This window comes from Ursus maritimus, unplaced genomic scaffold (genome assembly GCF_017311325.1).
Source record: "Ursus maritimus isolate PB19 unplaced genomic scaffold, ASM1731132v1 scaffold_9, whole genome shotgun sequence".
Taxonomy (NCBI): domain Eukaryota; kingdom Metazoa; phylum Chordata; class Mammalia; order Carnivora; family Ursidae; genus Ursus; species Ursus maritimus.
The window spans coordinates 77,588,474-77,613,767 of NW_024427107.1; the positions used below are offsets into that span (position 1 = coordinate 77,588,474).

The 25,294-nt window shown below is 48.2% G+C and overlaps 1 protein-coding gene across 4 annotated transcripts in view; it reads right to left on the reverse strand.

Annotated features, from left to right (window-relative positions):
- Window positions 1-25,294, reverse strand: part of PTK2 (protein tyrosine kinase 2) — a 265,380-nt gene that overhangs the window by 23,234 nt on the left and 216,852 nt on the right. The window contains exons 1-5 of one of the 4 annotated variants that reach the window (XM_040626119.1): window positions 15,657-15,745; window positions 14,738-14,849; window positions 7,317-7,403; window positions 4,082-4,219; window positions 2,950-3,081 (exon numbers count right to left, since the gene is read on the reverse strand). In XM_040626119.1, the coding sequence (XP_040482053.1) occupies window positions 2,950-3,081; window positions 4,082-4,219; window positions 7,317-7,403; window positions 14,738-14,809 (429 nt within the window). In that variant the 5' untranslated portion in view covers window positions 14,810-14,849; window positions 15,657-15,745. Of the gene's footprint in view, window positions 1-2,949; window positions 3,082-4,081; window positions 4,220-7,316; window positions 7,404-14,737; window positions 14,850-15,381; window positions 15,526-15,656; window positions 15,746-25,294 lie in introns of those variants that run through there. The other 3 variants (XM_040626117.1, XM_040626121.1, XM_040626116.1) reach the window with 3 other exon arrangements.

Below are 25,294 nucleotides of genomic sequence, written 5' to 3' on the forward strand. Positions count from 1 at the left end.
GCCTGGGTAGCGCAGTCGTTAAAGCGTCTGCCTTCGGCTCAGGGCGTGATCCGGGTGTTCCGGGATCGAGTCCCACATCGGGCTCCTCTGCTGGGAGCCTGCTTCTTCCTCTCTCATTCCTCTGCTGTGTTCCCTCTCTCGCTGGCTGTCTCTCTGTCACATAAATAAATAAAATCTTAAAAAAAAAAAAAAAAAAATAAAAAAAAAAAAAAAAAAAAGGACCCCGGGCACAAACCCTGGGGAAGGCCTGAGCTGTGGAGACACGCTCGCTGAGGACACCACACGTGCTCAGGTCATCCTGCAGGCGTGGTGCAGCGTGGACCAGAAGCCTGGGGGGCATTTTATACAGCTTCATAAATGGACTTTGAACATAATCTGGAAGCTTATGTGGGGTGTTGGAAACGTCCTGTGTACGGGGTGTGGGGTACATGGACTTCTACATCTATCAAAGCTCACCCAATTGTACCTGCGAGGGCCTGTTCAGTCCACTGCACGTAAACGATCTCCACGACAAGAAAAAGCCCAACAGTGAGCAAACCAGCCGGGCCCTGAGCCTTGTACGTGAACACCTGAAACCACTCAGAAGACTGAGTCGGTGTTGAAATCAGTAGCTACTCCCCACTACTACAGTCCGTCTAGCGTGGGTGGGGAGTTCTGAGAACAGTCTCTACCCATGTCATTAGTCATGCTCATCCTCTGCCTAGTGGCATTCCCTGGACTTGTCTGCCTTGCAAATTCCAATGGATCTTTCTGCCTTGGCTCAACGTATCTGGTCTCTGGCACCGTCCTTGACTCCTCCAGCCACCTGCGGGGTCCTCGTCTGCCACTGCTGTGCGCGGTGCACGCCACGACTGAGAGAACGCTTCATTCACGTGCCGTCATCGTACACAAGACAGTGGTATTTAGATGTATCAGCTCTAGTTCGGAGAATTTGTAATACTGACTTTTTAAATCCCATACCAATGCAGGAAAATAGGCTGTCTGGATAAAAGTCTAAGACGGGCTAGGGAACAGCCATTCTTGAAGCCCACTCCAGATCCAAATGGCTCCGCTCAGATTACCGCCGCACACAATCAGCACTGTCTGCAGCTTGCCTTACATCAAGGTATGCTTCAATTTAAGTCGTTTCAATTTTTGATAGTTTGAAACTTCTGTTCAAAAGTAAGTCTCTCATGGTGCCTATCAACATTTCATACACCTTGCTGTAAACGTCTGTAGAGAAGAACACCTGGCAAGCTGAGCGAGTGCTGAAAGCACCGCCAGCAGGATGCTGCTTCGCGCCTCGCGGGCGCTGAGCAGTGCGGCCCAGCGGCCAGGACCGGCCCTGCGGCAGGACTCCGGGCTGAATTCCGGCTCTGTCACAGGCTAGCTGGGCGACCTCAGGAGATCTCCTCTGCCATAAAATGAGAGTGACACAGGGACAGGTTTATCCTCACTTCCAAATTTGAAAAAGTACTGACGATCAGAAATTTAATTTAATCTTTATTTTATTTTGCATTTGAAGCAAGCTAATTTCATGGCAAAACCTGACCTGAACTGACACGAAGTCTGTATTTGTACCTGTTCATGTGAACATCCGTGTTTTCCTGCATGAGTAGCGGCGCTCTTACCTCTGGGATGCTACTGGAACGGGACCTAATCTGTGGCATGTGCACGGCACTGATTTTCTCAAGTAAAAAAATACTGAATTCTGAAGCACATAAAACCTTCAAGAATTTCAGGTAAAGGATTCTGGACCCGTCTCTTCCTTGTGGGGGGCTGTGCAGATGGACTTCATTTATGAGAAATATGTCAGATGGTGACCGGCACATGGAGGATGTCACACAGGATCTGAGGCATTCACCTGTGAGCGGGGCGTGTGCTGAGGAAGCGTGCACTAGTCCTGGCTGGCGGTAGCCGAGCGTGGAGCGCGTGTGATGTCTGCAGGCCTCCAAGCGTGCTCCATGCTCCTGTGTGCACCGAGATGGCAGGCTTGATGAGGGCAGCCCAGCACACTCTGTGCGGAGGGCACTGGCCTCTCCAACCGTGAAAACGGGCTTCACTGAGCCAGAGTGTTTAAATCAACCACAATTAAAAAAAAATGAAAGCCACATATAAAGGATGAAATCAGAGTCGCATGTTGATGAACTGTGCAGGCTGAAGCCACTGTTGCCTTATACCATTCATTGCTGGTTTCAATGTCTCTGTGCCTGGAAGACTGCAAGTGATTTGAGAACTGTCCCCTACCCTCACGGGTGTCTGGTCCCTCAGCATAGAGCTCAACACAGACAGGGCTTCGGGGAATGTTTATTGAATGGAAGCATGAGGGACCAGCTGTGGACCACCCAGGGAAAGGTACCAACTCATGAATGTGGAAACAGTAGGAGTCCTGGCTCTGTCCAGCCATCCTTTTCAGGCTACTCCAGGAAGACTGCACTAGCCGGGCGGCCTCGCGGCACAGAAGTGTGTGGCAACGGGGCCATGAGTCCAAAGGGCCCTTGTGTCAAGCGACACACAGAGACCACTCTGCCTCACCACTTCCTCTGCCGCAGGAGACTTCTGAGGGGCTGTGGATGCGGGCCGCCCACATACGTGTGGAAGGAGGCACCTGTCAGACCACAGGAGGAGGAATGCGTGAAGGCAGACCCGGGGTTCTAAGCTGTCTGGTTACAGGTGCTGCGGGAGCAAGATGCAAAGCCTTACACGCTAGCTGACACTCCAGGGGCAGCTGCTTCTGCGAAAACCACAGAAATGCTCACACCTCTGAGCCTGCAATGCTGCTACTAAGATCTTAGAAATCTAGCCAGAAAAAATCTAAGAAGAGCAAATAACCCACGACTGCAAGTGTTGGGGACCAGATGTCAAAGGATCTTTCTTGTTCTGAAAGACAAACCTTTCCAATCATCTGTAACATAGTAGACTGACAGTTTCACAAGTGGAAGAAATCCGAATGACTAGAAACACAGTTACCAGAAATCTCTCCTCTTTTTCTAGCCAGCGCTGATCTTCCTCCATCTCCTGCTGCTGCCGGATCAGCCGCTCTTCCATCAGGTGGGCCGGCAGCCCCTGTCCGATCCCTCGCAGGTCCAGCGCAGCAGAGTCCTAGCAGGGGGAGTAAGCAGAATGGCACATCCGCTCTCAGGGGCCAATCTAGGATGCTCTGACTGTTTCTGCGCTTTTCCAAAGAAATGAAGCAAAATAGCAAGGGTGGGGGATACAGGGTGTCTTGGACTCTGCTCATGGGAGCGACTTCCCCGGGGGTTGCAAGGTACCACCTGCCAAGCATCATTAACAAGTACACAGCCGTTCAGCGCACAGCTCCATTTGCAGGGATTTGTTCTCAAGACATAATCTGGGACACCTGGGTGGCTCAGTTGGTTAAGCGTCTGACTTTAGATTGGGTTGTGATCTCGGGGTCCTGGAATCCAGCCCTGTGTCAGGCTCCCCACTCGATAGGGAGTCTGCTTCTCTCTCCCTCTGCCCCTACCCCTGCTCGTGTGCATGCATTCTCTCTCTCTCTTTCTCAAATGAATGGATAAAAATCTTTAAAAAAAAAAAAAAAAGAAATAATCCAAGGTATATGCAGAGAATGCATTGCTGGTTGCAGTGAAGTGAAAACAGTCTGGAGGCAGAATGGAAGGAGGATTAAGCTCAGTCCACGTGTGACGGGGAGCACAAAGCAATCGTTAAATGTGCTCACCCCAAGGGCAAGGGCAGGAGCAGCAGACTACAAGTGCTCTGGGAGTCAAAGAAACAACACTTACTGTCAGGGCAGTGGTTCTTGGTTCACCAGGCAAATCTGGTAAAAGGTAACATGGCCCACAGAACGGGAGGCCATCTCCCTGCTCCTCCCCGGGATACACCTCACGCACACGCTATTACGTTCAGCCTGACATGCTGCCTTTCAGGCGGGTGGATTAATGATGGGCGTCTCTTTCTTTTAGTAAATAGGACTCACGGAACCGGGAAGAATTTGAGATGTAGTGCCTTGATTTTAGAATTAGGTCATCAAAATCAGTAACTCTTAGGATTCAGAAATAAAAGGTACTCTAGGCAAAGCTTCATCAGCTAACAAACGAAAGCCCAAGGACATCCGGGTTACCTCCATGTTGGGCTGCCACATTGATATCTCCTGCTGTCTATGATTCCAGGAATCCGTCTGGTCCAAAAGAGATGCCTGCCCCGGGTAGATGCTGCCAGCCATGGCTGTGATCCCATGTGAACCAGGATAGCCAGAGACCTGCGAATGTGGGGCAGCAGGGTCATGTTCCGACATGGCATGCTTCCGCACAGTTCTGCTTTCCACATGCAAGGAAGCAACTAAGACGACAGGGAACACTGTGCAAACAGAACAATGGTGCCCACAGACGTCCACGTGTGGCTCCCTGGAGCCTGTGGCTATGGGAGCTCACACGACAGAGGGACTTCACATGTGTGTTGTAAGTTAGGCGTCTTGAGGTGGGGAGAGGACCCTGGATCATCCGAGTGGACCTAATGTAAAAGCAGGTTCTCTACCAGTGCAAGGGGGAGCAGAAGGGGAGGGGGGAGAAATGGCTACCGAAGAGTGGTCAGAGAGATACAGCACTGCTGGTTTTGAAGGGGGGGGCAAGGGATGCAGGTGGCCTCTGGAAGGTAGTAAAAGCAAGGAAATGGATTCTTCTAAAGCCTCAAGAAAGGTAATCCATGAAGGCTGTGTAAATAAGTAATGCAAATATACACCAGGAAGTCAGAAACTGTTTACTTTGCAACTCGGCACCCTCGATGCAAAAGCACCAGGTGCCATGCACGCAGCTCAGCGGGCGCCGCTCTAAAGCACCTCCTGTCTAATGGACCAGGACAGACACGGGCGTCGTGTTCCAAGCGTGATGACTACGCCAGAGAAAAGACATTCACATGCACATGGAGAAAAATTCCAGGGCAGAAGGAAAACAAGAGGAGTTTCTTTACATGGCTTCCTCCCTCAATCATGGGAGAGAGGGCGGGGGAGGGAGAGAGAGAGAGAGAGAGAGAGAGAGAGATCAGAATCAGCATTTGTTTCTGTAACTCACTGGGCTAGTTAGTACTGGAGGGCCAGGGTGCTCAGTTAACGTTTCAACGAGATAAGGCACAGCCAGATCCATCACTACTGAGCATTACAGCATTCTTCAACAAAGACTGTGCACTCGTGAGATCTCCAGGCACTGATTTATACCAAAATGCATACCGACAATATATAACTAATAAACTTTTATGTAAGATGTGCAGATGGTTCTCACAGTTTACTAGAATCAAAATATTTCAGTAAAAATTCTACTAAACATAAAATGTCACATCACTACTATTTTTGGTCAGAAAGGATACATTCCTGCTAGAGGACTTTTAGGAATTTGCGCAACAAAGAGATTTCAAATATTCTGTGGCAGTTTTCTACACAACACCAACCCTGTGAAAGGACTGCTGAGCACTTTCGGCTAAGAAGGAACATGAAGTAACACCAGGCAATGTCCTGTAGCCGTTCTCATTTACAAGATAAGGAAACTTGGGGCGTGGGAGAGCTTAATCATTCCTTTGCTTGATGAAAATATGAATGCGTTAATGTATCCACTGAATCCTTACTCTGTTCTACATACTGTTACAGGCCCTTAAAGCAGAGGCAAGCCGCTGTCTTCACAGGCTTCTACCCCAGGGGCAGGACGATGGCCACACACGGACACGTACCAGAGCCCAGGAGGTGGAAGCGGTGTGGCCAGCGCGTCCCACCTCTGTCTCACCAGCATATGGTGTTGCGCTTTCTCTAAAGACATCTGGGGGGGGGCTCAGTGATGCACACCTCCTCCAGGCACGTGGGTGTCTCCCAAAACAGGGCTCTCAGTCACGCAGCATCCCCTTGGGGTGCTTGTTAACAAAGTAATACTCCCAGGCCCCACTTCAAAATTAGTACAGTGGGATCTGGAGGCAGCAAAGCAGGTGAAGACCCTGCCGCGGACCCAATTTCAGTGTCTCGATGTACCACCGTCCTTTCTAGTATGAAATGGCCTGCACTCTCTCCCTGGGACCTTCTGCCAACAGCGAAGAGTGTTTGTCCGTACTGATCCAAAGGCCTAGGTTTAAAGGCCTCTTTAAAGTTGAGAGGCATGTACAGGAATTTAAATGCTTTCATCTGACCCCCAGCAACCCCGGGAAGGAGGCCCAGTAAGCGTGCTTCTCCTTTTCTTCCTGAGAAACATGTCAAAGGAGATGGCAGTTAAGGGAGCTTTCAGCTTCTCCCTCTCCCGACAAAGACCCAAGGACTACCCATCGCTTGTTTCGTGTTTGACTCATTCTTCAGCTAAGTGCTTTCTACCCAAGGCTGGTTCTCATAACCGGCCTAGTCAGCCAGCTATGAGTATCGGTCAGTTACCTAAGAGGCGTGGCTGCAAGAGAGCCACAGCCGACACAAATTAGAAGACGTGGTTTTATTTCCTAGAAGTGACGCGGCCTATTCTCTGAATAACATGACTGGGGCACACACTCTGCGCTGTCATGCAGTGGAATACCCCTCAGCATCAGAAAGTTGTGAGTTACTGACACCCTCGTCGGATGTCAGTGCAGAATCACACCAGTACAGCAGCTGAGCAGGAGTGTACCGTCTGATCCACTTATCTGGAAGTCCAGAACGCGTAACACCAACGGCTGGGAACAGTCAGACAGTGGTTGTGCCCGGGCAGCAGGTGACTGACTTGGGGGAGGGGGAGACCTTCCAGGGTCACAGACATATTCTCTGTCTTGGTGTAGTGTAGGGGACACGGTGTACACCTGTCAGAACATCTGTGCATTTCACTCTAATTGCACCTCCAAAAAGCAAATACTCTCCCCTCAAAACCAAAACATTACTGACTTTGCTTCTGGTCCTTTTCTTTCAAGAATTGTCTTTTCTAATTTATATAAGATATTTGACTATGTCTGATACTCTATCCACACCTGTCCAATATGGCATCTTGTCTGCTTTTTAAGGTAAATTTGAATGTTATTCTTGCATTCCAGAAAAACCACCCAGTTCATTACTACCTCTGCATATAGTAGGAGCCACCAGACTCGCCCCACACGTCACCCAAATGGAGGAAAGGAATGGAGTAGAGAATGTGGGGCAGGGCACTGCCCAGACGCTTTAAGGCTGAGGGGCCAATGACGGCCCTCTGGGCTGCTGACACAACCACCACTCAGACAATCACTAAGCTGATTACTTTCTTAGCTTTCTGCTTGCCAAATCATACTCCTATGTACGAGAAATAAAGAATATAAATATTTACAATGTCCCTCCCCACCCCCAAGTGTGAAGAATAAAACAAGATGTCTTATGTCTGTAATGACTGGCATACCTGGTAATGATTGGTCTGTACCATGTGCTGTGGACTAGGATAAAATCCTTCGCTGGACCTTGGACTAGGGTAACCGGGTCTGCTGGGCTGCGAACAAATCAAGAGAGCATCATATGAATGAGTATTTTGAAAATTTTGTTAAATCTATGTTTTACTGAAAATAACAGAAAAAGGTATTTCTCTAAAAGACTTTAGTTCGAAAGAATGATAAAGAGTGTCCAGACACTTCAGTGGGGGAAACAGTCTTTTCCACAAACGTCCAGGACAGCAGGGTATCCCCATGTGAAAACACGAAGCCAGGCCCCTTCCCCACAATACACACGCAGATTAACTTGACATGGATCATGATCTAAACCTAAGAGAAAAAACTATAAAACTTTTAGAGAACGGGCAAATCTTTGTAACCCTGGGTAGGCAATGGTTTTGTAGCTAGGACACCAAAAGCTCAATCAATAAGAGAGAACAAAAAAGATAAATTTCTCATCATCCAAACGAAAAGCTTCTGTGCTGCAAATAGCACCACCAAGAAAGAGACGACCCACAGAATGGAAGAAAATATTTGCAAATCAGGTATGGTGAGACAGTCATCCAGAATATACAAAGAACTCTTGTAACTCAACAAAACGATAATAAACTGAATAAAGAGTGGGCAAAGGACGGGGGCAGACCCGAGGGAGATCTATCAATGGCCAACAAGATGCTCGACACCCTCCGGCACCAAAGAAATGCAAATCGGGAGGCTTTCGGAGCAGGGAGCTCATTTGGCTCTGTGGCTTCCCAGCCGTGTGACTGTCGGCAAGCGAGGGAACTGACTAGCTTCCGCATCGATCAGACAGGAGCTGAGCTACGGGGCCTGGGAAGTCACTTCCAGCCTAAAATTCTCAATGTTTGCAACCTACATGAATTTAAAGTTCATAGCAAAAGAATGGTTTAGTCTGAAATATAAGTTAAGTCCACAAAATCTTCTAAACCTGATGGTTTTAATAGAGCAGAAACCCACTATTCTCCAGCTAAATGAAGACAACAAAAGGAGATGGATTTAGGTGCCAGCAAGCCCAGGGGAGGAAAAAAAGGCCTCAGAGCCTGTGCCTCTTCCCATAGACGCACATGGTCCTGCAGGAACACACACTGTGCTTGAGTTAAGTTCTGAGTAAGTCTGGGTGTCCAGGAAGAGTCTCATTATCCCACCACTCTGCTCACACTGTCCCCACTGCCCGTCCTTTGAGTCTTCTATGGAAATTTCCTGAAATCTCCTGGTTTCTCCCACCTGACGTAACACCCCAGTCCTCTGCTCTCCTCTGTGATGCGTTCCCGATCGTGACTCACATATCTGCTTGAGCCCTGCTACTGCGGGCCCACTCAACCTCTGAGGGTGGAAAATGTGCCCTCATCCCTTTAACCGATACTTTAGGGGCCCAGATGCGGTTTACCCCAAACTTACTCAAATATGAGGATGGATCCCCAAGACCCCTGGAAGCAGGAAAGGGACATCAAGGAGGTGTCCTAGGCTTTACCCTATGTTCTAGGGTGGCAATTTCCAAAGTATGTTCCATGAAGCCCAAGGGACTACCTTTAGATTTATATTTTTAAAGGTTTCATTTGAACAAGTGGTTAAAAGAGGTGAAGAAAAACAACAAAGTTCGACTACTTCTGTTGTAGGACGTTGGAGTGGCAGCACTCATCGCGTGGTGCTATGGGAAAGGCCTCCTGGAGTCCACGCGTGGAAGGATGCAGGGCCACGGATTTGGACAGTAAGCATAGCTGTCTGACGGCTGTGCGGCTGTGTCGTCTGGCTTAGACTCTGGGGGCACGTAAGTAACACCTGCACAAATGAAAACTTCTACTCAGCATGGCCTACGTGCACTGATGGGACAAGCTGAAGAGCGTGCCGCCCAGGAATATTACCACCCTATCTCACGGAGGATGAAGCCGAGGCTCGGGGAAGTCAGGCAGTGTGAACAGGCCACACAGCCATACTGGTGGACCTGCTCACTCCAAAACCCACTACGTGGGGGTGCTGCTCAATGACAAGCGCACTTGGACGCGACAAATAGAAAAGAAGAAACAGAAGGACTTGACCAGAGACTGGCAAAATCTCCACACAACATCCCTGAGGGTCTCCGACTTCAGGGGGTAGCAAAAGAGCACGTGCAAGGTTCCATTTCAAAATAAAACAACAGGTAAAAAGATGAAAACAAGCTTTAGGGAAGATAAAACTATCGCACAAAGAGTACCACAAAATCAAAGTCTACTAAGCAGTGGCTGTGGAGAGCACATGTACCATCCACCAGCTGTGCTGTGTTCTCTACCAACAGGGAGCCGGCACAGCAGGCGGGGGCAGGCTCGGGAGCCGAGGGCCAGCGTTTGTGGTCAGGGCCATTCACCTCTCTGTGCCTCCACGTTCTCAACAGGGGAGTGGGGACAGGGCGCTCGTGAAGATGGAGCAACACGTCACGTTCTCTGCGGACAGCTTCCGTGCCAGTGCCCTAAAGTGTCACTTGCTACTAAGCACTACGACTTGGCAGGGTCACTCCCTCCTCAGACACAAACTTGGACTGTAATATTTTTAATCAAGCAAATGATGGAGCTGAAGGAGTGTTTGTTGAAGTCCTGCTGAGTGAGGAGGAAGAGAAAGGAAAAACTGACCCAGCCTAACCAGTGGTTCTGAGTCAGGGGCGGGGCTCCCGCCAGGCGCTCAGAGTATTGGAGAGGGCACACCGGTGGGCACAGCCACCGCATCCAGGGTCTGACCAGTGGGGCCCGCTCTCCTCTCAGACGCCTCGCCTCGCTCAACCTTTACCACGGAGGTAAAACAACAGTGAAGTCCTGTAACCCCAACTCAAGTAACACATGGCACAGTTTCTCACTGAACCTCCTGGAATAGCAACTCTCTGACGGACAATGTACTTTGTTTTGTTTGACCTTGACCAAGATTTTTCGCCGTTCTAGAAGATCACATCACGCGACCCGTGAAATTCACGCTCCGTCGTGGCCGTGGGCTGTGCCTCTGTAGCTGCGTCCCCGTGGCGTGCCCACATGTGGCCACAAGCACCATGCCACCTCACCACTCCTATGGGGGTGACCCCACCTGAGTGTCTCCCACGGGTGTGCATGTAGCGTTTTAGCTTTCTTGTGCAGTTAGCAGTCTCCTGGAAGAACTGGCATTTTGAAATCTGGAAGTCATTTTACTCTCTCTGTATTTTACTTACTTGCTACCATGGAATATCACAAAACGCTTCTCACAGAAGTGGAGAGCTGGGTCCTGTCAGGGCTGAGAAACCCTTCTGAGGCAGCCACTCTGAAACCCTTTATTTTCAGGACCCCTTTACGTTTTCAAAAATTACTGAGGACTCCAAAGGCTTTTGTTCAGCTGGAATAGATCTACCAATATTTACATTATTAAAATTAAAACAGACCCTTAAGAATAACTAATTACATGTTAAAAAAATACTTATTTAAAAAAAAAATCAGCAAGCAGAGTGGCACCCATCACATGCGTGTATGTAAATTCCTTTAATGTCAGGCCTAGAGAAGGCCGCCAGCTCTCATGCCAGTCCACACTGTCTGCTGTGCTGTCTCCCTACAGTGCACAAAGAAAATCCGGCCTCACACAGCCGTGCAGCCGGGAAGGGGAGGAGTCTCTTAATAGTTTTTTGGCACAGTTGTGAGCATTGTTTCTGATATCACACCCCAACTTAGAGAGTGGTGGTTTCTTAAAGGTGACTTGCAGTGTGGAATCCGGAACCGTGTCATTATCAGTGACGTGAAGATCCACAACTCCGTCTTGTACTGTGAATGGATCTTCTACCCGCGTGTGATTCTGTGACGTCCTGCAGCGATCATCTGGAAAATACGAGTCGCTGAGGTATGCAGACCTTCGCAATGCCGACCCGTTTCAATAGACACATGGAAAAATCACATTTGTTAATATCACTCCGAGCTCATCAGGAAAGTCTCAGAATTGGGAAGCTTGTCATGGTGATGGATGTTTTTCAAAATTCTAATTTTTGCTTGAAAACTCAAATTTTATTGACAACAAACACTATCAGTTATCCTCCTTTATGACTTCTTTCTTTTTTGAGAAAAGGTCTATCTACCAAATGCACAACTCTGAACCACCACAGTGTCTGACCACTCTACTTTCGAGATAAACTGGTTTTCCATGAGAAAAGTGGTTAGTTCCGCAACTCAGCCACACAGCAAGCATCTTCCCTGTACTTGCTCTTTCCTCCCACAGAAGACCTGTGACTGCTTCATCAAGGTCATTCTTCAGCACCCTGGTGTCTCCTTCTTGCGTGAGCACAGGGGTGAAGAATATAGTGGTGACCAGCACGGTACGGCACCATTGCCCTGGCGTGTGCCAAAGTGACCGCGGCTTGGTCCACTGCTACGTCTGCAACAGGACTGCAAATGTCAGCAGAGTGGATGAGGCCAATGACACGTGGACATTATTATGAAATGGGTTTTGCTCTCACGACCCTCTGAAATGGTCTTGGGGACCCAGAGGTCCAAGAAATATATTTTGAAAACTGCCGAAAAGGGTGTTTTTAGCCAGAGGCTCTCCACTGATCTAATGGGGACATGCAGGACAACTTGCAGCAATGAAATGACCCAGGCTGCACTCCTCTTGGGCAAACTTCTCTGCAGATTGTTATTGTGTGAAAAAGTTGGTATTAAGTACCAGTGAAGAAATTGGTAACAGATTTTTAATAATTAGCTTTGCAGTTATAATGCTTTTGCCATTAAGTCTTATAACTAAGATTTTAATTTTTTAAAAAAGATTTTCTCTCTTTGACAGAGAGAGAGAGAGAGTGAGAGAGCACAAGCAGGGGGAGCAGCAGAGGGAGAGGGAGAAGCAGGCTCCCCACTGAGCAGGGAGCCTGATGTGGGGCTCAATCCCAGGACCCTGGGATCACCACCTGAGTTGAAGGCAGACTAAGCTTTTAATTTTGTAATTCTGAATCTTGAATGTGGGAGAGAAAAGTATTTCACTTTAAAAAACTAATTAGGTTCCATTACAAGTTTTATCAGTACACAACATTCATCTACAAAAACCCAAGATGTTACATGAACTGAGGAAACTAGAGTGGAAGTTGTCGTCCAAAGACAGCAGAGTCAGCACGATAAAGACTGATGAGACTGCAGAGCTCCCACTTCACGGGTGGAGGAGACTCCAGGACGCAATGCTGGGCCAGCCCCCTGGAGACAAGGGACGCACTTGCAGATGGGTCAAATACACCTACCATAAAAGCAGAGTCTGATTCGAAGGACCACCACAGAGAAGGGAAAAACTGCATCCAGACCTGATTCTGATTGGCAAGGGAGCCGAATAATTAGTGTATCTGTTCATACTCAGCAAGCATCTGTCTTTTTCTACTAGCGTAGATGATTTTCTAGCCATGAAAACTTTGAATCCACGGGTTGTCAACCTTCTCCTCCAAGTGTCAAAGAGCGAGTATTTTAATCTGTGCAGCCACACTCTGACCGACTGCTCGACCCTGCTGCAGGCTGAAACCAGCCGGGGACAAGACACAAACGAAGCGTGCAATTCATTCCAATAAAACTCTAATTACAAAAGCAGGCAGTGGGGTATAGTTTGCTGACCCATTATAAAGGGCAGAACAATCTCCGATTATAGAGAAGAGCCTCAAAATAGGCACTCTGAAAACATCTCAAAACCAGAAAAAAATGTCTTTGTATGCTAAAACAGAAAAAGCCTAATCTCATACTACAGCTTCTAAAATTTAGCCAAAGAAAATTATTAAACATCCTACAGACTGAGATACAGGAGAACGCAGAGGTGGACGAAGTTCTTTAATTCTGTGGGTTTTGCGGGAGTGCTGCAAGGTGTGGTGATCACGACCAAGTGCCTGCAGCACCTGACGCCTCCCTGACCCCCTCAATGAGGGCCGCAGATGCAGGACCTCCCGCCGCCCTCACCACACCCCAGAGGGGTAGGGATGTTAACACCCTTGTTTCAGAGCGTGGAGAGTGAGGCTGGGAACGGGCAGGGGGACTGCCCAGTCAACAGAGCCCCTGGGAAGAGATTCACTTGGCCCCTAGGCCCAAGGAACTAGCTTCAAGACTCCCGCCTCCCAGGCCCGGACCACTGTCCCGTTGCTCCCGAGTTAAGAAATGGGCAAACACGTATACACAAAGTGGAGGGCCTGTTATGTGGGGACGAGGGGCTCTCAGTTCTCTCAGCTTTTCTGTGGGTAACTAAGGGTTTATGGTTGTTGTTTTACCAGGACATGCAGAAGCATACTGGTTTTATCACTAACTCACTCAAAGGAACACCAGTCGACAGATGGCACGGCCCTCCTCCTCTGGGCCTCAGTTTTTCTACCTGTTCAGGAGGCTAGACTAGGGAACCCTTCGCTCTAAAACTCTGAAGAACTGTGTCAGTCACCTGTAGTCACCTTAAATGTGTGATAATCTTTATTGTTACACAGTTGAAAATACTGACCAAGAAAATACAAGCTTTCAGGCATCATTAAAAAAAAATAGGTATAATATTTAAATAGTACTTTGTGCTAATAGGCCTCTGAACATTTTTCAAGAAGAAGATGAAGAACTGTCAGCTTCTTAACCCATTTTTAGCTCATTAATTAGTAGGTAAAGCCTATTACCTATTTACATTCCGGAAAATGTTCTAAACTGGATTATTCATGGCATGTAAGCCACTGTGTGAAAATACCACTCTGTCAAAAGCAAAAGGTGTATCAAGAATTCTTAATCTCATGAGAGTGTTTAAGGGCCAACTATGTCCAAAACCTCAGCCACAGTGTGGCCGAGCAACAGGGGAAGGCTCTGGCCACCTTCCACAGGTTGAGGATGTGGAGACGGTGGACAGGCAAGGCCTAGGGATGTGGCCAGCAGATCTTAACACACAAATGCAACGTGCCTCCAGTCCCCATACCTAGAAGCCAGCCACGGACAGCAGACAGGCAGAGAACGCACAAGGCTCTCACCCAAGCCCAACCCAAAAGGAATGGGATTAGGTGTAATTTGACTCAATTCAAAATAGAGCAAAATGTAAAGCATTCAGAGGGCTGGTTTTCGTCCTGACTGGATCCTCAGCAAGGTCCCTGACAAACAACAAAGGAAAACCCTCGTCCACACCTGGCGGGCTCACTGAAGTCTGAGGATGGGGGGTGGGGAGCCAAGGGAGAGCTTTTTTACAACCGCACCTAATCTAACGGCTTGAGTCTGACACCGGCCGACAGCTGAAGTGCAAATTAGGAAGTGAGCACACGTGAGGGTAACATGCAGGGCAAACGAGCAGGAGCATCGGGGCTGCAACAACTACTCCTAGAACCACCTGATGCTTGGCTGCTTCCCCACACACAGCAGCTGCCTACACCATCCACCTCAAAAGTTAGCAGGAGTAATGCCAAAGTTGGGGTAGGGGCCTTCGCTACCTTGGGTGGCGCTTCGTCGGACCCTCCGGAGTCCCAGGACACTGTGACCTGTCTTCTGGACTCCATCCTCATCCGTTCTTCTTGCTGAACCTTCTCCTCCTCCAGGATTGTGCTAGAGAGACAATACATGGTTTAAGGGCAGCTGACAGCCAGAGTGAGCGAGCACACACCAGACCCCACCCGGGCTTGTCTGAGCAGCAGCAGCTGGTAGCTAAAGGATAACAATAAAGAAGGGGAGAGCGGATCAGGTTTCTTAACTCTGCACAGGATGACTCTAGAACAGCCTCAGTCCCAAATGGAAGTCCGTTTTCAGCGCAGCCGCAGGTAAGAAAAGGACAGCTGGGAAGACAAGGAGAGCTTGAGGAAAATCAAAGACAGGGGTGGGGGGCGTGGGGTTGTGCAGGGAAGATGTTTGTACACCAAGTTTATTTTGAGCAGAACAGAACTGCCCTGAGAAATCCCAAGCAAGTTTTCGTCAAGCACGGCCTAGTTCCCGGACGGGCTCCTCACGCACACAAGGGCCCCCACGCGTCCTGTGATCACATCGGCACGCTGGGTGACAAATTCGCAATCTGGCCAATAACCTCCCTACCCTGCTCACTACCGTCTCCCTAACTTTCAGCCTGGCCAGTGCTGTATCTCACCGGGAAAATGAGGACACAGGCAGCCGGCCACCGCTCCTCACCGCTGTGGGGGCGCAGAGGCTACCTGCCGCCCGCCCGGTCCCGCGGCCGCTGCTCCTCCGGGACCGCTGCGCGGGGACCACTCCTCGGGGACCACTCCTCGGGGACTGCTGCGCAGCTCCTCAGTCTTGGCCGCCTGCCATCCCGCCAACCACCCGGAACACAGCCAGAGCGGGCCCCCGCCGTGGGACCCCGGGGGCTCCGCGGGCTGCAGGTCCCCGCACCCTGGTCCTCACCGCGGCCGCGGCTCTCTCCTGCCCGCCGCCAGCCCCCGCTCGGCCTCTGCGAATGACGCTCATTCAGGGTTCCGAGCCTCCGGGTGGAGCGCCGTCAATAACCACCCAGAATTACTCATGAAAGAGTGAGGTCAGCTGCAGCAGACCCTTTCTAATCTGGGAATGTGCTCAACTGTTTCAGAAAGGCATTCCTGCCTGACTGGAGGCCGGGCGGGCGCCTTCTCCCACCAGCTAACTCCTGCAACCACCTTGAAGTCAGGGAAGGACGGACAAATCCCTTCGTAATTGCTCTGAGTCAGCAAACCATTACTACAGACGTACGGGTCTTTCTTTTTTTTTCTTTTAAAGGCACGGCAATGTTTTCCTCCGTGATGACATTAGCGTTTTAAGAGGAAAGCTTTCAGCCAAAAGATTCTACTCCCTCCTGAAAATAGGAGTTTGGTTTTCTTCGTGCTCCAGGGGACGATCCCAGCTTCCAAAGGAACACGGCACCTTGCCAAGGCTCAAGAATTAGTCTCACACTCCAGACTGGCAAGGGGCACATGGAGCCAGCACTGCTGGGCCCCGGGGATGGGGACTCCAGTCACAGTGCACCGTCTGCTTGCCTTCTGCTCCCACTGGGCTGAGAGCGGCGACCCGACAGCCACTCTCACGCCCCGAGTTAGTGCAGGAGCCGGAGCACTGCCGTGCGCGTTAACAATGACAGGCGATCGCGGAGTGAAGCCACAACCAGCAGAGTCAACCCGCTGAGTAGCCAGCAAGAGCCGTCACCAAGCCTACTTCATGGTCAACAGGGAAGGACTGCAGGCCACTTTCTTTGAGATGGACACTGGGTGCAGGAGTCCATCTGAGATCACTGGCCTGAGAGAGGAGCTGCCCCTGCTCAGTTTTTCTGCACTCTGCTCTCATTTAGGGCCCTGAATAATAGACCTTGAATCTAAATTTCCAAACATCTTATAGTTTTAACAACTGAAAAATCCATAAAAATCAAGACCAAAAAAAATCAAGGAATTGGTCCTTTTTTTCAACTTCTTGAACTGAAAAACAGGCAAGCTCTGAGAAGGTCAAGTGTGACATCCTCTTTGACGCAGTGGGAACTGCATTTTAAATAGGTCCCATTAAGGCAGTTTATGTCACAAGGATTGTTCTGTGAAATGGGCCACCCTGATCCTAAGGTTACTGTTCCCCATGAAGACCTCCAAAACATCCTGTGAGGTCCCTCGCCACAGAAGGCCCTCTCAGGCTCCATCCACCCTGGTTCTTCCACCCACAGTCCCTCTTCCCTGCTCTCCGAACTACTGAATTTACTGTCCAAGTCCTTCAGGGCAGCCTTCTATCACATAACCATGTATGCCATTTCGCCGCTCTGTGGGGTTTAGACTGCCGGCGTTCCGCCGCTGTCGGCTAGGATCCAGCTTTCCCATGTACACACGACAGGCACCGATCTCTACCTGAACCTGCCAGTCGTGCCCCTGGCAGAACAGTGGTAACGGGGATGGGAGTACTTTGATCTCAGTACTTGGTTCTCATACCAAAAATAACATGATAAAATGCTTCTGAGAAACCATCATTTGTTGCTCAGAGTGGTCAGGAGTATAAATAACTCATAAAAGATCTGTTTTTACAATGGGAGGACTATTCCATACATGGAGTAAGAGTGCACATGGAGACATTTCTGAACCTTTCTCTTTAAAGCTGCTGCAGAACCCAGAGCAATAAACTAGAATGTGCAGAGGGTCAAGGAGGTCAAATTTAAACATACTTTCCCAAACTGCAAATATTTTTAGTAGCAATACATTCCATGTGAAAGAGTCCGGCTGCCTGATGTGAGCTGGCAATGAGCCACCATGGTTTCTCCTGGGACGGCAGTTTCTAGGTCTCAAACTTAAAACCAGATGAGCCTACTTCTGAGTGAAAGCTCGGGCTTCTCCTGTCCAGACGTTAGAACATGTGGCCATCCTGCCTCTGTTCACCCACCAGTCCCATCTAGTGAGACACGCGAAAGGGGAAAGCAGGACCCTATGTAGTGTTTCTTTCTTTTTTTTCTCACTTCCCTCACGTCAATAGAAACAGTCATCAAAGTCATCGCTTCGAAGCACAAGGACGCAGCGTGCGTAGAGGTTGCTGACTGTTCTCTGGGCCTGCAGCGCTTCCAGGAAAACTTGCTCTCATGCCCTCCACCAGCTAGCATGGAGAGGTCTGATGAAATTTCCGTTCTGGAGCAACAAAATGTGATCTCACTTCTAAGGTATTTTCATGGAGAGTAAGAAAGGGGTCTAAATAGGTTCGTCGTTTCCAGCACTGAGCTAAGATGCAAAAACAAATCTTCAACCCAGACCAGCTTTACAGTGGAAAAGGGCAATAAGTCTGAGTGGCTGATGATCGAGCCATCCAAGCTGTGGGCAACAAGCGAGAAGCCACACGTCTGCCGGCTTCCATGGGGCAGGCCGCCTTGCCTATTCCAACGTGTTCGCTCATTCAGAGGTGAGAATAATACTGTCCACCCTACTCATCGTTAGCGTGGGAAATAAAGTATGTGGAAAAAACCAGTAAGGCTTTGAAGTAAACGTTCGTTAGCTCCGTACTTTAACCTAACTTTTACTACTAGGAAAGGAAGGAGATTTTCTCTATCTCGTTTCTGTGGCATTTCCCCTGTGAGCTACCACTCTTTTCTCTGAAACTACAAACCGTTTCTTCTTTTAAATATAAGAAATACTCTTTGCTTGAATAACGTTTTCTTAAAGATTGGACTTTAATCACCTAAACATCACAAAATCAGTCTGGCTTTATAGACTACTTAGGCGAACCTGGAAAACATCCAGAGAAAGAGCAGCAAGAAATTGGGAGGGAAAAAAGCCAAGAGGGAAAGAGCTCGTTTTGGCAAGTTCTCGGGAATACCAGTTTTGAAACATGATCTCTTATAATTACCCAACATTGCCTCACCACAAAGGAATGGAACTGACCTTTTAACAAAAAACCCCGCCTGATATCTTTGCAGAAAACAAGTCTGGAGCCTTGAGATGTAGTCGCGGATGGCATATCTGTAAGTGGCTGACCTGTGGCTAAATGCAGAACCACAGCATACGCCTCTTTTTCTCTTACAAATGGGCAGAGCGGACTGGACGTCTAGTTTCATGAATGCACCAAAACTGCATTTCTCTTCTATGTATCTCAAACTGCAGAAAATAATGCACTTTTGTTTGGCTGTGGTGCTGCCCATCTTAAAATTATTTTTAAAAAATGTGATTTCTACTAAAGTCTTTCTTTAAAAATAGTGACCTCTTTCTATTTCTGGCAAGTCTGCATAGCAACTATTTCACGAACCCTCTGGCAGATAGCAACTACGGACAATGACACAGGAAGCAACCCTGTGACTGCACAGAAGAGCAACCCACAGCAGCCGGGCTCTGAGGCGGGGCCGGCACCGAGGGTGGGGGGGCCCGGACGAGTTCCCATTTTTAAATGGCCATTCACCAGACAGCAGACCCTAGTCTTATAAAATCTGCCCAAATCTCTAGTGGAATCTGGAACCATGCACACACAGGACAGGCTCCAAGCAGCCTAGCTAAGGTGAAAAGAACTGAATTGAGATGTGGGCTACTGCCCACAGCATGGGGAAGAATCTGTGATTTGAGACCAGCCAAGTTAACTGCCTGCTAAAACAAACAAACCATTCTTCAGAGGAATCTAACTGAATCCAAAATTTCTGCAATCCATCATTCACAATGTCCAGGATATAATCTAAAATTACTCGATAAACAAATAAACATGAAAACGTGATCCATTCTCATGAGGAAAAAACAATGTAAAGGAGGTGACTCCAAAGATGGCTCAGAAGTTGGAATTAGCAGGCAGGGCCTTGAAAGAGCAGTATATTCAAGGACATAAAGAAAAATCTGTTCATAATCAATGGAAAGATAAGAAATGTTAGCAAAGAAATAGAGACTTTAAGAAAGAGCCAAATGAGGGGCGCCTGGGTGGCACAGCGGTTAAGCGTCTGCCTTCGGCTCAGGGCGTGATCCCGGCGTTATGGGATCAAGCCCCACATCAGGCTCCTCCGCTATGAGCCTGCTTCTTCCTCTCCCACTCCCCCTGCTTGTGTTCCCTCTCTCGCTGGCTGTCTCTATCTCTGTCGCATAAATAAATAAAATCTTAAAAAAAAAAAAAGAGCCAAATGAAAACTCACTATAATGAAAAATATAGTTGAAATAAAATCTCCACAGGATCAGATGATTGGTAGGACGGAGGTGACAAAACAGGGAACTTGAAGACAGATCAATTAGAATCATCCAACCTGAAGGAACTGGAGAAAAAGACTGGAGGAAAAGAAAAAGAACAGGGCCCCGGGACCTGAAGGACACTATCAAAAGGCTTAACACACATGGAACTGACATTTTAGAAGCAAGAAAATAGAGTAGAAAAATACCTGAGCAGGGAACTGTGAAAGACATATAGTTACAGGCTCAGGAGGGTCAGTGAACCCCAGGTATGACCAATTCAAAGAAAACCACACCCAACACATCCCAGCTAAACTGCTAACATCCAAAGACAAAGAGAAAACCATGCAAGCAGCCAGTAAAAAATGACAAAGCACGGATGGAGGAACAATGATTTGAAAGGCCAATGACTTCTTACTAGAAATAATAGAGGTCAGTGGAAGAATAGCTTTAAAGGGCCGAAAGAAAAAAATACAGCACCACCATCAATTTGGAACTCTGTTCCAGGGAAATTAAGTTCAATGATCTTCAGATAAGAACCCCAAAAAACTAATGGAATTCGCTACCAACAGATGAACACAGAAAATGCTCAACAAGTTCTCTGGGTGAATAGGAACAGAAAAAGCCTCTTTAGGGAAGAATGAAGAGTGCTGTGCGGGGTTAAATAGGAAGGACTGTTTCTTTACTTTCTGTAGAGTACTATTTAAAACACACACAAAGGGGCGCCTGGGTGGCACAGCGGTTAAGTGTCTGCCTTCGGCTCAGGGCGTGATCTCAGCATTCTGGGATCGAGCCCCACATCAGGCTCCTCCGCTATGAGCCTGCTTCTTCCTCTCCCACTCCCCCTGCTTGTGTTCCCTCTCTCGCTGGCTGTCTCTATCTCTGTCGAATAAATAAATAAAATCTTTAAAAAAAATTATTGAAAAATAAAACACACACAAAGAATCTTATTTTGTGAGATTACTAACATATACGAATGTAACCTATATGACATCTAGAGCATAAAGGACTGAGGTGGCAGCAAAGGGACCTTCTTGGCTGCAAGAACCTGACACTGTAAGCACAGCACAGTTGTTAACTCTAAGTAGATGGGGAAAAGTTAAACATGCGTACTGTAATCTCTAAAGCAATCGCTAAAATTATAATGCAAAAAGTATTGCTAAAATGCAGATTTGGGGCTTAGAGGGAGAAAGAGGTGCAGCAGAGAGGCTGCTGGCTTCCCAGTGCCAAACGCTCGGCCAAGCCCCGCCGGCCTGAGCACCCAGTGTTTCTGCTTCCCTCCTGGCCAGGCCGCAGAAGCATGTTCACTTGCAGGTGGTATGAAGCCAGTGTTGCTCCATTTGTTTCCTACATCCCTCCATCCAGCCACAGTTCCCTGTCCCTCGGTGACCTGAAGTCGAGGGGAGCCATGTGCAGCCACCGGCCCTTAGCTGTCCAGAGGGAAAGAAAGGGAGATGGCTACTCCACTCTCCCCTCATGTTTTTGGGGATAATAACCGTGGAGACAAAATTCAGTGAAGGGGAAGGAAGAAGAGATGCAGAGAAAACAAAACTGGTCGCAGAAAGAGAACTGAAGGGAAGGGATTCTGGTGGCTACTAGGGTAAGTGTCAGAGTTTTCACGTGGGCTCCGATCGTAGAGAGTAAATACATGGATGATGGACATGTTGACTACATCGGGCCAGAGGCATCTTTTTTTTTTTTTTTTAAAGATTTTTTATTTATTTATGTGACAGAGACAGCCAGCGAGAGAGGGAGCACAGCAGGGGAGTGGGAGAGGAAGAAGCAGGCTCCCAGCGGAGGAGCCCAATGTGGGACTCGATCCCGGAACGCCGGGATCAGGCCCTGAGCCGAAGGCAGACGCTTAACGACTGCGCTACCCAGGCGCCCCCAGAGGCATCTTTTTAAAGGTAGGACAAGTGAGGGGAGGAGAACACTGCAAGGGGAAATACAGAAGGCTGGGGCGGGGAGGGGGGGCACCCTGTCAGTTGCACAATCCAGGGCAAGTCATAGGACTTTTCTGAGCCTCAGCCTCCTTCAGTGAAAAGGGCAATAATAACTCATTCTTAAGAACTGCTATGAAGTCACAGAAGGCAATACATGTGAAAATGAAGTGTGAGGCCATGTAAGTGCTAAGGACTAATTTTTATGAAATGCATGTTTAAATCTCCCTGGAAACCTGCTCACACAAACCCAAACTGTGAAGGTGTAATAATACAGACACACATGGAAAACCCGGGAACACCTATGCGCGGGTGGGAGCCAATGACGGGTCAGAAGGATCCTCATGTAAACAGTGAAGACATAATTCCTAGTGGAAAGAATGTAAATGTTATATCAAATTACTATTAAATTTCAATTTACTCTTTACTTTTACTTATTGGTAGGGCTAAGGACCAAAAAACCCTTGAAGTTCGGATGCCGTGAATGTTTTTTATAATTTTTTGTTTAAAGTTTCTAAAAATTAATTTAAGTAATCTCTACACCCAACATGACACCAAGATCAAGAGTCTTATGCTCTTCTGACTGCGCCAGCCAGGCGCCCCCAGATGCCGTGAATGTTTTAAGACGTCTATGGGACTAACTGAGAAACCAATTACTCTTCTAGATAATATCTAGACCCAATAGGCTAGCAAGGGGAAGAAAAATACTGGAATGATGACTAAGGAGGAATTCCGACACCACCTTTGAAAGGAATTTTGGAAGCAAATACATAGCCACTTAAAAAAATACACAGAGAAGCAGCACAAATAACTCATGTCATCAATCAAACCTAGAGCTTTTAATCCACAGTCCACATATCAGGATAAGTAAAGAATCAGAAAGGATTAAAAAGACTTGTATAAGATGCTGTTCACAGACTAAAAATTTAAAATCTGTGTCTCCATAATGTGTCTATAAGATGTCTTCGTATTTTGGTATCTGGATAATGATAGCTAACACTTTTGAATTCAAATAACCAGGTTTTCCTTTAACAGCAACTGATAATTCTTCTGTACCCTAAGCCTGCCAGGTCCCTTCCGGATCTCCAGGAAAAGCTCCGTTGTTACTACTACTACGGTGGCTGTAACAGTGTGCGCACCGACCCTAAGCCACATACAGTTGGAAGCATTTCACATCATTTCACCAAACAATGAAAACCAGATGGTGGGAGGGCTGCGTGACCCAGCTCCTACAGGGAGGTAAAGTCACTTGCCCAAGGTCACACAGCCTTTTCAAATTTCTTTTTAAACTGTAACCTTCATAACACAACACACATAACTCTAAACAGAAAGTTAAATTCCTCCCAACTCAAGCGCTGTCTGGGCCTGTACTTTCCCAGGTTACCGCCTCCCCCCCCCCCCCCCCCATTTCCTCTAAAGGTGCTGGCAGCCTCACAGAGTCTGTGTCCTGAGGAGCTCAGAAACTTCACTGGTGTATGATGCTAACACAGAAACGTGTCATAATCTGGGACTGCAGCCACTCCAAGCTACGTCCTAACCAAACAGGTCTCTCAAAGGCCAGCTCTGCTTGATAAAGTTAAAAAGCAAACACGACAATATTAACTCAAAAGGACAAACGAACAACCCCCTTCCCCCAAGGCCCACCCCGCAGGCCCCACCCACATGCATGGGCGCGGCCAGCCTCGTCACCGCAGCAGAGCCTCACGGACAGCTTCCACAACGGCACCCTACCACACCTGCGGCTCCGGAGGGCCACAGCGGCAAAGTGCAGCACACTGGAGAGGTGACAACAAAACACAAAGAACAGGACAAATCCTTGGATGCCAGCGCATGGCAGCCGGGTCACCCTTCAAGTCCACGGGTGACGGCCTCTGTGCCAATGCCGGACATGCTGCCATTCCCTTTGGGGACTTTCTCTGGCTGACAGCCAAAACAAACGTAAGAAAACCAGCTTCAGGAATTCCTTATAATACTGGTGTTTTTTTCTTCCTTCTTTTCCTTTTTTAACTAAGCATTAACAATCTGCTCACCAGTTGCAATAAGAAGACAGAGCACACATGGACATCTAGCTGTCTCAGGTTAAAGCCCAGAACGTGCCACTGACAGCTTGGGCCCTGGACTCAGGTGGGCTTGCTGTGAGCCCCAGCTCTTGGACTTCAGGTGAGCTGCCTAACCCCAGAGTTTCAGTCTCTTCCTTTGTGAACGGGTGGTGGTAATACTACCTACATCTCCAAGGACCGTGAGGGCTAAGACAAAGTGACATGGGGAAGCGTGTGGCACAAGGCCTGGCAATGGAAAGCACGTACTAAGTGTTGGTATTCAGTGTTACAACTAGTAAAGTCACCCACAGAGGGCAGAGACTGGCTATCAAGGAACATGGTGTTGGTCTGAAAGGTCTTCCTGAAAAGCACAGTGGCACAGACCAACTCAAATCATGGAGCGCCTTTCAAAGCGATACTTATCTAGGTTGTTGTTCTTTAGAACAGAAACATTCAGGTGGACTGTGATATTCTTTACCGCTTATATTCTTTTACCTAACCTTCGTATGTGAAAACAGTGAGCTTAGAAACAACGAGTCATTTCCAAAGGTTTAAAAACCACTGTGGTTGAAACAACTGGGGCTTTTGTTCGCTGCTGGGAGCAGAGTTGGTGTGTCCGCTCTGGAAAACCAGCAGCACCTCCTGGTGCTACGCCTGTGCACACCCGCCAGCTCTTGGATATGCACCCAAACACCTGTGCGCACCGAAAGACACTGCAATGGCCCTGACAGCTGTGAGCTGGAAAGAATCTGAATTTCCGCCAGGCGGATGAATAAACTACGGGATATTCACAAACACAACACCACAGAGCAAGGAGAAAGAGGGGTAATTCTCCCATACCGCGGATGATCTGCAACTAAATGCTGAACCACATAAGCACATACTGAGTGGTACCATTTACATGAAGTTCAAAAGCAGGCGGAACTGACGCATGTGTAGCGGTTACCCTCGGAGGGCGAGCAGTCATTGGAAAGGGGCATCTGGTGGGTTTCTGGGGCGGTGGCAGTGTTGTTTTCTTATTCCGGATGCTGCTTACACGTGTGTGCCCAATTTGTGATAATCCAACGAGCGGTTTACTTCTTGGCATATTTATACGTTCACATCTTTGTAGGTCAATACAACGTTTTAAAAATATGGTATAAAACTCTAAATTGATAATTTTATTAGTTTACTTCCCTCATTTGTCTAAAAAGGATTTAAGAAGGCACAAGCTAACTTGGGGCACCTGGGTGGCACAGCGGTTAGGCGCCTGCCTTCGGCTCAGGGCGTGATCCCGGCGTTGTGGGATCGAGCCCCACGTCAGGCTCCTCTGCTATGAGCCTGCTTCTCCCTCTCCCACTCCCTCTGCTTGTGTTCCCTCTCTCGCTGGCTGTCTCTATCTCTGTCAAATAAATAAATAAAATCTGAAAAAAAAAAAAAAAAAAGCAAGCACAAGCTAACTT